The sequence below is a fragment of the Clupea harengus genome, chromosome 12 (genome assembly GCF_900700415.2).
Source record: "Clupea harengus chromosome 12, Ch_v2.0.2, whole genome shotgun sequence".
Lineage (NCBI taxonomy): Eukaryota > Metazoa > Chordata > Actinopteri > Clupeiformes > Clupeidae > Clupea > Clupea harengus.
Window position 1 is genome coordinate 23,934,431 of NC_045163.1, and position 13,034 is coordinate 23,947,464.

Genomic DNA, 13,034 nt, shown 5'->3' on the forward strand with positions numbered 1-13,034 from the left:
GGAAAACAATCAAACCCTTGCTCTACAGGCACAAACATGTGCGGTACGTGTGTGTGTGTGTGTGCGTGTGTGTATGAGTTACATTGGTCTGTAGAGATCATATCAACATACGTCAAACTTATATGTCTAAATACTAAAGACTGTTGCGTCAAAAGAATGTTTGATGCATCTTAAAGCATGTGTAACCATATGGTTAGGTCATCACTGCCTAACAGTGAGCACACTTTAAGTACACTAAGGTGAGCCGAGGTCCACTTCTCATTAGAGGAGGTCAGTGTGGAGGTTAGAGGAGCACACAGCTGCTGAGAGAGACTCCGTCGGGTGATGGGCTGCTGCGTTTGGAATTCCTGCATTCCTGTCGGATTCCTGCAGGAGAAGGCCCTAAGCTGGACACTTTCTGCTGTTCACAGGGTTGACACCCATGACATCATTTCAAACATTTGTCCATGACTTTTTAAGGATGTTTCATGAAATTTCCCAAAAAAGGGCAGTTAGGCTACATCAACTCCAGCGGAATCTGTATCACCCTGCAGAAACACAAACCCATGGAAGAGTGCAATAACATAATTATCATTAGACCTGCATTCGACTAAATCAAATTTCACGATTTTTTCCAAAACTTTCCAAAGGTGTTCCAGGCCTGGGAAATGGAATTTTTAAATTCCATGACTTTTCCAGGATTCCCATGGTCCTCTGTCTTTCCTTTCGAATAGTTCATTTGTGTACTTTTAACTACACACACTAATTAAATAGTACCTTTGTTAGTAAAATACAGTACAGGAGAGTTAAGGAAAGCATGGTGAGCCACTATTTGAACAGAAGTGAGTACACCTCTGTGCAATATCACTTCCATATCAAATGATTCAAAATTGTATCACATCTAAATAATTGCATTAGTTCTAAGTTGACAGAGTATAGAGTACTTCTTCTTATCAAAAACTAATAGTTTAGAAAGACTATTTAGAAAATACAGACCTCAAAGTAGAAACTCACAGTATCTACTCCTGTGATCACTGAAAAGAAAATTGAGCCTAATTACATGAACATGATTATAAAATGACCTGTGAACTCCAGAACTTTGGACACGTGGGCTTGTCTATCTGCATGCCTGCATCCTGGCTCCACATGGGAAAGAATTGCCAGAGGAATTGAAAAATCTGATTGTGAGACTTCACAAAGATGGAACAGGATACAGGGAGATCGGTGACCAACTATAAAAAAAAATCATTCGAAACACAGCTGCAGCCGTAGTCAGGAGGTAGAGAACGAGCCAAACACTACTAATCAGAGCTGCAGCGGCCGTCTTCCTAAAATGATGCCACAGTGTGTGTGTGTGTGTGTGTGTGTGTGTGCTACTTGCACAGTCTAGCTCTGACAAACAGACTGGCTTGGCTTCAGACTTGGCACAGGGGTAATCAATGGAAATCTTCTGTAGCTGGCTTTCAATCCAACGCAGCGCAGCGCACTCATAAAATAATCTGTTCACATTTCCATCCGCAGTGATATGTTCATTAACTCCTATTTAAGGGAGGAGTTATGAACAGCTGTGGGTTCAAAAATACTTCATAAAATCGCAACAAGTTTGATTTAGTGTGAATAAACTTGTGTCCATCAACCTCAACCTTAGTCATATTATACTCTAGGGGTGGGGGAAAAAAATCGATTTTTCGATTTCTCTCGATTCTCTCTAGAACGATTCTGTCTCGATTCAGAAAAGTTCATAATCGATTTTTTTATAAAATAATTTTTTTTTTTTTTTACACATTCATTTTGTGTTGAAATGCAAGCTGCATCGATTATTGCATTGTTCATAGAAAGTCATAATTGTGACAAGGACACACTTTTTCTCTAATAAAAAAATAGATCTGTTGATTTTCTTTAATTATCAAACACAAAGTAGGAAGTGATTTGAGACTCTGAGTAGCAAACTCAAATGTTTTAAAAATCGAGATGCATCGATAATCGTTTTATCGGTTTATAATTGATAATCGATAATCGGTTTAGAATCGAATCGTTGACCTCTGAATCGGAATCGAATCGAATCGTGAGGTGCCAAGAGATTCCCACCCCTATTATACTCTATGCGAATCGGGAGTTAACCCACCCCTTACCAGTGAATACATTTCTTATTCAACATTTTTATGCGAATCTCACGCGTTTCCAGGAGTTCCTACCCGAATGGTCACAATTCAGCTTGTGACCGCTGTCACAGTGCAAAGGACATTGCATAACATCCTCTATGTACAGCGTCCAAGACAAAAACCTTTGCTTGACACAAAACTGCATGATATTAAACTTAACCAAAGAACCGGAAAAGAAGCCTGATGAATATTGGGAACATATTCTTTGGTCAGATGAGTACAAGATGAATTTGTTTGGCTCAGATGGGGTCCAGCATGTTCAGCGTGAACCTGGTCAGGACTGCCACAGCGACTCATGTGTGACGATGAGTGTGATGATCTAGGGCTGCATAAGTGCAAAAGGGGTTGGGGAGATGACATTTATAGATTGCACCATGAATGCCTGTGGATATACAAAAAATACTGGCCGACAAGATAACTTTTTTAAAAGAGAAAGGTAGAGAAAGACACCCCGTCCAGCAAAGAGCAGCTGAAAAAAAATGGTTTTTAAAGAATGGCAGAAATGGGTGCAACACTGGTGTCCTCCATGCCGAAGAGGATTGAATCGGTCATCAAATATAAAAGGTGGACATACAAAGTTTAAAAAAATAAAAGATTTGAATCTCAGTAATGAAAGGTGTGCTGACTTTTGTTGCATTGAGCCCTTGCTGCGGGGCCTCTGTTTTTAATAAAGTAAATCTAAACTGTAAGTTATTAATTTTTAATTCTTAGTGCAAATACCCTATTTTTCAACTTAGAAGTAATCTAATTACTGTGATTAAGGTGACACAATTTTGAATCATTTGACATTCAAGTGATATTGCACAGGGGTGTACACACTTCTGTTGTATACCGTTTGACTGTGGCAGCTGTTAGGAGCCCATCTGTTTGATTTTAGCGCTCCTTCGTATCAAAGTTAGCTCAGAGCATAGCACCTCCTGTAACACACTCCCTCCCATGCAGGAAATTAAGCCCGAATCAAGATCAAAACAATCCAGGACTTTTACTGCCCTCTCTCAATAAAAAAAGAGAGAGAGAAAAAGCCACAGGAAAGAAGAAAAAAAAACACTCCTGGCCAAGAGCCAAGGTTGAGGTGAGCTTACAGTTATCGAAGTAAGAGGAGGAGGAGGAGGAGGAGGAGGAGAAGAGAAAGGGGGGCAGAATTTTTTATGAGAGGAAAGGGGAAGTGCTTTGGCTCGCTCTCTGGTTCATAGTGATAAATCTTGAGACCCTGTGAGTGCCTGTGTCCTGTGTCCTGTGTGAGTGTGTGTGTGTGTGTGTGTGTGTGAGTGCCTGTGTCCTGTGTGAGTGTGTGTGTGTGTGTGTGTGTGTGTGTGTGTGTGTGCGTGTGTGTGAGTGTGAGTGCATGTGTGTGCGTGTGAGTGTGCGAGTGAGTGAGAGAGATAGATGATGATGCTGCTGGGGAGGGCAGTGTGTCGCAGCCCCTCCAAGTTCATTGTTTTATTGGGGGACCCGTAAATGCCTCCCTCTGGCCAAAAAGCTAATCAAGCCACCGCGAGGACTGCTTTTTACGGCACAGTTGTTGGAAATCACAGCCTGCCGACAAAAGGGCCAGTATGAGATTGCAGCGGTCATTGTTACTGTACCAACTGGCCGGGTATCCTTTACAGTACCATGCCTCCACTCACACACTTTTATATGACCCTAAAATATCACCTTCTCCTGCTCTCCCTCCCCCTAAAAACTTGCCTTTGATCCCAAATGGTCCAGCTGCTTGATGCCAAATATTAATGCTTTACTGAGATAGAGGTATAATAATGTTGTATTCAAATTATCCTTTATTTAATGGCAACCACAGAAGATGCTCAGAAAGTCACATATTACACAAGTCAACACTCATTGTGCAAAAGACAATAAGGACACAGGAAATTTAAATCCCTCCACTGAACACCGTGGGCAGTTAAGACACTGAACACCACGGGTAGTTAAGACACTGAACACCACGGGCAGTTAAGACACTGAACACCGTGGGCAGTTAATACATCCCTCCACTGAACACCATGGGCAGTTAAGACACTGAACACCACGGGTAGTTAATACATCCCTCCACTGAACACCACGGGTAGTTAAGACACTGAACACCATGGGCAGTTAAGACACTGAACACCACGGGTAGTTAAGACTCTGAACACCATGGGCAGTTAAGACACTGAACACCACGGGTAGTTAAGTCACTGAACACCACGGGTAGTTAAGACACTGAACACCATGGGCAGTTAAGACACTGAACACCACGGGTAGTTAAGACACTGAACACCACGGGCAGTTAAGACACTGAACACCACGGGCAGTTAAGACACTGAACACCACGGGCAGTTAAGACACTGAACACCATGGACAGTTAAGACACTGAACACCACGGGCAGTTAAGACACTGAACACCACGGGCAGTTAATACACTGAACACCATGGGCAGTTAAGACACCGAACACCACGGGTAGTTAAGACACTGAACACCACGGGCAGTTAAGACACTGAACACCACGGGTAGTTAAGACACTGAACACCACGGGCAGTTAAGACACTGAACACCATGGGTAGTTAAGACACTGAACACCACGGGTAGTTAAGACACTGAACACCATGGGCAGTTAAGACACTGAACACCATGGGCAGTTAAGACACTGAACACCACGGGCAGTTAATACATCCCTCCACTGAACACCATGGGCAGTTAATACATCCCTCCACTGAACACCGTGGGCAGTTAAGACACTGAACACCACGGGCAGTTAAGACACTGAACACCACGGGCAGTTAAGACACTGAACACCATGGGCAGTTAAGACATTTAGTGTGTTGTGGGGTTAATGAGAAAATCCTCAAAGCTCTTTTTTTGTATGACCTTTAACAGTTTCCCCAACCCTGCGCACACACACACACACACACACACACACACACACACACAGAGAGACAGGATGTCGGTGGTCCAAGTCATCCTCTTCCTGCCCATCTACGTGGCAAGCAACATCCCTCCACGTCTCGTCTACGGAGAGAGAGGTGCAGTGGTGTCAGTCAAAGGCTCCCCTCCGCTCACAGGGGCTCGGCCCAGTGGCCTTCAGAGGCTGCTTTGTCAGCGGGGTCAGGCAGCGGTGAGGGGTCAAGGCTGATGACTGCACTTGCACACACTGGTATGCGCGCAGGTCAAATGGGAGCTGCATGATTTTCCCATGGCAACACAGAGGGCCCTGACTCTCCTATTCAGCCACCACAACCTCCGGCAGACATCACAAAGGCCTCCAAAGGACTTGACTGCAGAGGATGGTGTGTGTGTGTGTGTGTGTGTGTGTGTGTGTTATTATGACCTTCTGAATAAAACCTTTTTCACCTTTTACAGAATTTGGGGAAAGGGGAAGAGGGGGAAGAGAATTGCCAGGGACCTCTACGGCCTTATAGGTACAGATGCCTAAAGGTCTTATGGAGACATCCATATTTTTTTTTTTTGAAGGAACATGCCAGTTTGTCCTTCTGTCCTCTCCGTCTACTGGCTTTCAGGAGAGGCAAATAAAAGCAGGTTGCCAGGTAACAGCTCATCTGCACAACCTAGGAGGACTGACCCTGATGCCCCACTCAGGCTCAAGGGCCAGCTCAAATCAGAAACACACACACACACACACACACACACACACACACACACACACACACACACACACACACACACACACACACACACACACACACACACACACACACACACACACACACACACACCCCTTAAAGAAACCTCCTTGCCTCCACTGCTGCCTGACATCTTATTGCTTTTCCACATATTATGGCCCCAGCCGCTGAACTGTCAATAACTCATACCACTAATCCTCTGCAAGTCATTAGCATCCAAAAACAGCCGGACGATAAGGATTTCACGGAATTCGTTATTCATCGAGCAGAATATAGTCAGTATGGTTTGAAAAGCAATGACTCATGGTTCTAACTGAGATCACTGAAGGAAGTCAGTTCTATACCACCTTATAATAAAAGCAAAAGGTTGGACAGTGTATGGAAATTTTTTGGATAACACTAATATGTCAAGAAGTCGATAAAACTCATATGTCAAGCGTTTTGTCATTAATTTATAAAAAGTGCATTTCATGACGCATAATAATAACAATAATTAATAATTTCAACAACTTCAAATGAACTACTGGTGAAACTAACTAGATTTGAAATAGTATGAGATATTTCAAAAGATCACAGTCTATAGATAAAAGTCTATTTAAATCAGGTTATTCTGCCCATAACACAAAAGAGAGCATCCGATAGGAAAAAAGCCCTTTTTTGGGTACAACAATCCTCTCAGTCTCCTATCAATTCTAGGCAGCAAGTCCCACTGGTCGTGAATTACAATACAACCGCAGAACTTTAGTGTGCATGGTTTCACTGTCAAAACCAACCCATGAGGGAGCGTGGACAACTACAGCAGCTACTTCCAGGCCTATAAAGAAATGCAGTTAATCAAAGTAGAAAAAGCCTCCGAGTCCAAGGAAAACAGTATCGCATTTCCCGTGGTATGCTAAAACAGCCCTGATATGTAAAGCAATACATACAACCACAAAGTTCACCCAAATGGAGTAAGTGATGTTGCCCTGAAACTCAGTATGAGCACAAGGGCATCTATTCCCACGTGAGGAGGTGTGTGTGTGTGTGTGTGTGTGTGTGCGTGTGCGTGTGCGTGTGCGTGTGCGTGTGGAACAGCCATGTATTTGTGTGGCGGAGTGTGACAGTGAGGGGGAGAGATGGGGATCCACACACAGAAGAGATGGGGAGGTAAGAGGTTTTCCTGTCAAGACGTGATGGCAAAAGGCACTTGATTGATCAGCAGCACCCCCCCTCCCCCCTTCACAGTCAGCAGAGCAAAACCACAAGACCCCCCCCCCCCCACCACACACACACACACACAGCAGATCTCTCACCCGAAACACACTGTCTTCCTGTACTGTAGTCCTCGTCATTGTTTCTGGTCACTGCAGGGGAGGCCTCTAAGCTTGCACACACACACACACACACACACACACACACACACACACCCCATTTCAAAACTCCTCTCAACCCCCGAATCTCTGACCCCTCCAGCACTAGTAACAACACAGATATTCCCCCCAGGGAGGAGCGGCAACATGTCCCCACACCCGATCGCTGCTGCTGAGCTGGCACGGGGGGGGGGCTCAACAGACTCCCCAACTACATCTCCAACATCTGCCAGCCTTTTCCTTGTTGGCAAGGGGCAAAGCTCACACACACACACACACACACACACACACACACACACACACACACGCACACGCACACCCACACACACACGCACACACACACACACACGCGCACACACACAAACAGCATATGCACTGAAACTTCACCCAAATACACAGACCACACACAGCATGCCACAGGGATGTGACTGAAAACATGTAATCTGAATATACTTATATTGCCAAAAGAAGCATGTATATTACCTATATACATACGGTGGTTCCACAGATATGGGGGTTGGTTGTGGTTAAGGTAAAAAAGTACAAGTAAAATAAAACATCAAAAAATCTATAACACCAGTAATGTTTTAATATAGCAGCAGACAACTATAACACAACACCACCTCTAATTCTGCCTTTGTCTTAGCAATGACTTAATGGCTTCAGCATTAACTCATGTGTGAAAGTAAGCCTACACTCACACTGATATGGAAGGTTGAATTTGATTAGTAGTGGTGCCGCTTAACACACACACACACACACACACACACAACCTCAGTTTAAATATAGAAATGATTACTATGGCAGAACACAGACAAACTAGTAGCTCACAGCATAGAAACGAAATATTTAAAAACATTTATTTATTAAAGAGTAGATAAATAATGTTGCTTTTCATCGATAGATCTTCTTTCATTTTAGAAATAAATTCAGGCATTTCAAATTGCTTTAACAATTACATTTAAATATTTTCCTCTAAACAGGCCAGTATCCAAACCTACCATCTACACCAAAACATTATTTTGTTACTGAACTGGTATGTTATGTGTGCCATTTGTATTTCTGGTGGTTAATACCTCGCAAGAATCCACAGTTCGTTAAGGACTGTCTGCCACTACGGATCCATCAACCCCGCCCCCCACCCATGTCCTTTAATTTACGCTTTTCTTTAGGCACGCTTCCACAGAAGATCAAGATAAGCTCATCATATAAAAGCTGCAACAGCACGTCGCTGCGTAACACAAAATAAAGAAATCAAATCACACAAAAGGCCGACTCCTGAGCCACAGACCTACATCGAAGTGGTAGCGCCATTGTTTCTTTTAATTATTTAGGGATGGCCCATCGATACAATGGATAGCCTATGCCCTTAAAGCTCCCAAACAACAACAAATCCGCAACTGAATGTACTATTATTATAAGGTTAATTTAGAATTATTTTGGAATTGAACGAAGAAGACCATAAAATGTTGCCCATCTTACTATTCCCAGTATAGCTATATTGAGAAAAAGAGAGATAGATGATTTCCCCAAAGAATGCAAGCCGTCATCAATACAGTCACCGGAGCTAACGTGGCAAAACATTTAACCTAAGAGAGTGTGCAAGCACAAGTGCTTGGTTCCTGTCATTTATCAACTGATCATGGTGACTTACTGTAGCCTAAAAGGTGCGTTTCAGAAATACATTTTAACTACAGCCAAATTATCTGAAAGACGTCGATTCAAAAAAAATGTAAGAATTAAAAAATAATAGCAATTAAATTCCATTAAAATAGTGTTACATGATGAATGTAACTTAATACAACCAGTGATAGTAGGCCTACTATATGTATTATTGTATGTATGTAATGTATTATTTTTTCCCAATGATTAGCCAACTGAAAATCCGAGCACATAATAGCCAAATCTTCCAAGGCTCACATGCACAGATTCTATCCAATCTGTGCAAGGACTAGGGATAATCCACCAGTAGCACACAGTTGGCAAATTATGCATTAACGCATTGTCTGCCACTGTTATTATTATTTGCATGTGGCATAAAACGTAGACATAGATGTTGAAGTGTTTTTCTGTTATTTAGTTGCATAATTTCCATTCTCGGCTGGTTGTTAGTGTCGAGTTGTGTAGTGCATTCGCTCAAGTTCAAAAGTTCACCTTTTACGATCTCCAGAGATCCTCTAGCTGCAGCCCTGCATATAAAAACTTTATCTACCAGGTCTTGTAGGCACCAATCACGGCAAAACATTGCTATATTTTGGAGGAGCTGTTATTTTCGTGCGTTTCTATACTTGGAGACTCAATTTAGAATAGGCTACAGTCCTATCCGTTTGTATTGACCGTATAAGGAAGGTTTATTTAGTTAACGTGCCTTGTGTATTCAGTGAGGTTACATCCAACAAGTTGTCTAGACAATATGTAAGTTCGCTAATGCTGCACGCAGGCAGAAACGGGTGGAATTTGTATGAACATAACGTAGCCTACTATGGAAATAACCTAGCCTACCTGGTGAAAGGTCCGTTTTAATTAGTCAGTGTTTCGTTTAAATTATTGTTTTGTTCATCTTTGCGTCCATACTTTAAGCGGCTACTATTAGCACACTTTTCGTATTAGTTTTCGTGGTTGTAGATGGAAAGCATGAACTGTATCAGGGCTACATTGTAGCTAGGACTAGTTGCAACAGTTTAGGTAACGTTGGGCTCTGAATGACTGGTGAATGAATGAATGAATGAAGCTTGACTCACCATTAATTGCCTTGCTCCGCTCGGCATACTCAAAACTGTTGGTTCGCTTTTCCACGTCCATCCTCCTGTTCTGTCTGCGCGTCGAAACGGTCTCTTTCTCTAAAGGCTACTTTAAGGTAGCTAACTATCCACTGTTTTTAACTGCGCGAATTCTAACAGAAACTGCGCCACTTCATGTTGCGTACCGCTGTCAGTTCACAGAGCTGAATGTCCGCGCGAGCAGGGAATCAAAAACACCTTGCTGTAGTTTTAAAAGTCACGTGACAAGATACTATCTGGTGGTTCTGGGATATGTAGGAGTCTCCGGCATCAGCGCTCCCAGTATGTTCTTTATCGGAAACCCATCTCGTTTGCGCTCTTGATGATGATAGGCGCTCACTTCACTTACACGTTGGGAAACTAATAACATGACAACGAATGCAGTATTCACGCCAGATGCCAAGTCCTCATGATAAAGAGGGTTGAAATTATTGCATGACATCCTATTGCATATTTCACACTGTAAGATCATCACTTCCATCTTTACTTACGGAGGGAAAACAATACAACATAGTGACAAAGTGTCAAATACGCAGAGCCAATATTTTCAATGCGTATTTTTATTAGTTGGTCATTATTTTAATTAATTACTTCATAAATATTAGTGCAGGACAACATTTCTGATGGTTTCCTTCTTGATCATAGCTAAAATAATTTCTCACATATTTTGACATGTAGTCTAACAATGAACATAAGAAAGGTTTCCTTACTTGACCTCTGAGTTGAATACACACTTAGCATTTCAACCTTAAGCCTCCAGAGTTCATGTTTTCATAGGCATCCATGGGATTTCTCCTCGATTTCCTCAGTGGACTGACCAAAGTTACATTTATCAGCACTGAAGCATCCAGACCATGGCAGCAAAAAGATCAGTGTGTTGCCTGGATGATGCTTCACTATAGCAAAATGTGATATGAATATATTTTGATCCAGAAATAAAGATCTCACATATCACAGTCTTGTTGTTTTATATGACAACAAGCTTTTTCAGTTTTTCTTCTCATTTAGAAAAACATTCTAGAAGAATTTCAGCCTTGGAGAGTTGGCTCTCATTACCCAGAGTTCCGTGACTTGTTTTCTGTCAATTCTGGGAACTGCTTTTTTAATTTGGGTCTACTTCAGCGTTGTTAGAGGGATTTCTCTTCCTCTTCAACATTCAACACAAGTATAGGGTACCATAGAGTTCTGGTCCAGGAACAGTTTCATTCTTTATCCAGTTACATTTTTCAAAATCACCTTTCCTTTGTACACTGTTGTACCTCCCTTGGAAAGCTCCTGTGACAACAGTTCCTAGACATCACTGCTTCATTGGCCTAAAGACACTAACTTCGAATGATACTACAGCGCAAGTTCAGTCCTTTATTTCAGTATTATGTGCACAGGCAAATAACTGAGAGGGAAGGATGCCTAATGCTTACAAGGCTAGAAAAAGCAGCAAGACTGCCCTGATGGCTATCAGAATGTGACAGAGATCATTTTGAGACACTGTTAATGACTTAAAAATGTATTAATCAAGTGCCTTGTATTAATAATTACCTTGTATGAATCATGTGCTTATGTAAGCAGGAACATGGCTTTTCTGTGTTTCTGTGTGTATGTAACTTTGATTATTAGGTGCTGACGCCATGTCACCTGGTGGAACTCCAGCACAAGGATGAAAGTAAAGCAATTTCACTAACATCGCACAGGGTTTACATTCCTAAGATTTATCTAATTCTGATGTCATAAATGTTCCTAAAGAGAGCAAAAAAAGCCACGCTCGACTAAAAGTCCTTTTGTTTTATCCCAACTGCACTTTTTGAAAAGCAAGGATGTCGCAGGGTAGAACAAGCACAGTTCAACCCTTCTTATCACCTCTGAGCTCACCAAAACATATGCAGAAGGTCCCTCTCCTTACGCATATAACTCTTACTCATATGCAGACTACAATATTCCACCAGTATTTCACCAGGCAACTTCAGTATTCCACCAGGCAACTTCAGTATTCCACCAGGTAACTTCAGTATTCCACCAGGTAACTTCAGTATTCCACCAGGTAACTTCAGTATTCCACCAGGTAACTGCAGTATTCCACCAGGTAACTGCAGTATTTCATGAAAGTTTCACTCACAGCAGCTTTAAGGAAAATAGTTTTGAGGTCGTCCTGTTTGGCCCCATTGGTTCTGTCAAAGAATCAAGGAACTTTGAAGACATTTTCAATCAAAGGTTAAAATACTTATTTTTGACTCAGCTTTTAAACTGAAGCAATTTTTTTCAAACTAAATAATAATGAATCCATGAGAACAGGTTTCCTTTAGCTAAAAAACACATGCAATTTGAATACTTTGAAATAAGTGTCATGAAATGAATAACTGGAAACAGGTAGGTTTTAATTTTATTTAGAGTTTGTTAACATTTTATGCTCCCTTATACCATGTATAGGCTTGGTATATGAAATATCACATATAATATTTGTCACTAACATTTATATTCCAACACCCTGAAGTACAATACATAATTAGGTATGATTAAACAGGCTGAGTGTTGTGTAAGTAGTTTAAGTTTAACATATATCCTATTTTTTGTCTCTATTTAATATCTTCATCCTCCACATGAAGCGTTGGTTTTCGTATGTGTCCCTAAGCATATTCAGTCATAAAAGCCTTTCTTGCATACTTGTTCACAAGTGATTGAGTCTTTATAAGATAGCAAGCAAGACGATTTGTCTATGGTAGGCTAGTTGATACCTCCAGCACGTTTAAATGTGCGTTCATTTTTATATATTGTACAATACTGCCATCTAGTGATAATTTTACGCGCCCATTTTTCATTACATTATCTACAGGCAACTTGAAGAGAAATAAGTAATTCATGTCATTCACACATGTCAAACAAATTTCAATTGAGAGAGCGCTTACATGTACTGATGAGTTTTAAAATCCACTTGAGCGATATATGTCAATTTTATAAATATATGCATTGATATTTTGTTAAGCTAAACATTAAACCTAAATCACAGAGAGAGGGGGAGATATTAACCAACTGTCTTAAAGGCAAGAACCAACAGAGAACAAACTGAAAGCTTTTGTGCGGAACCTATTTCCTAAAAGTGCATCGGATACACATGCAGTATGTCTACCCAGGCGCAAAAACAAACGTTGTGTTAA

The 13,034-nt window shown here is 41.5% G+C and overlaps 1 protein-coding gene across 1 annotated transcript in view; it reads right to left on the bottom strand.

The window, feature by feature from the left end:
- nr6a1b (nuclear receptor subfamily 6, group A, member 1b) overlaps nt 1-10,077 on the bottom strand; it is a 115,610-nt gene extending 105,533 nt beyond the window's left edge. Inside the window, exon 1 of the mRNA XM_031577688.2 lies at nt 9,850-10,077. Coding sequence (XP_031433548.1) covers nt 9,850-9,910 — 61 coding nt within the window. The 5' untranslated portion in view covers nt 9,911-10,077. The remainder of the gene's footprint in view (nt 1-9,849) is intronic.
- Nucleotides 10,078-13,034: the final 2,957 nt, after the last annotated feature.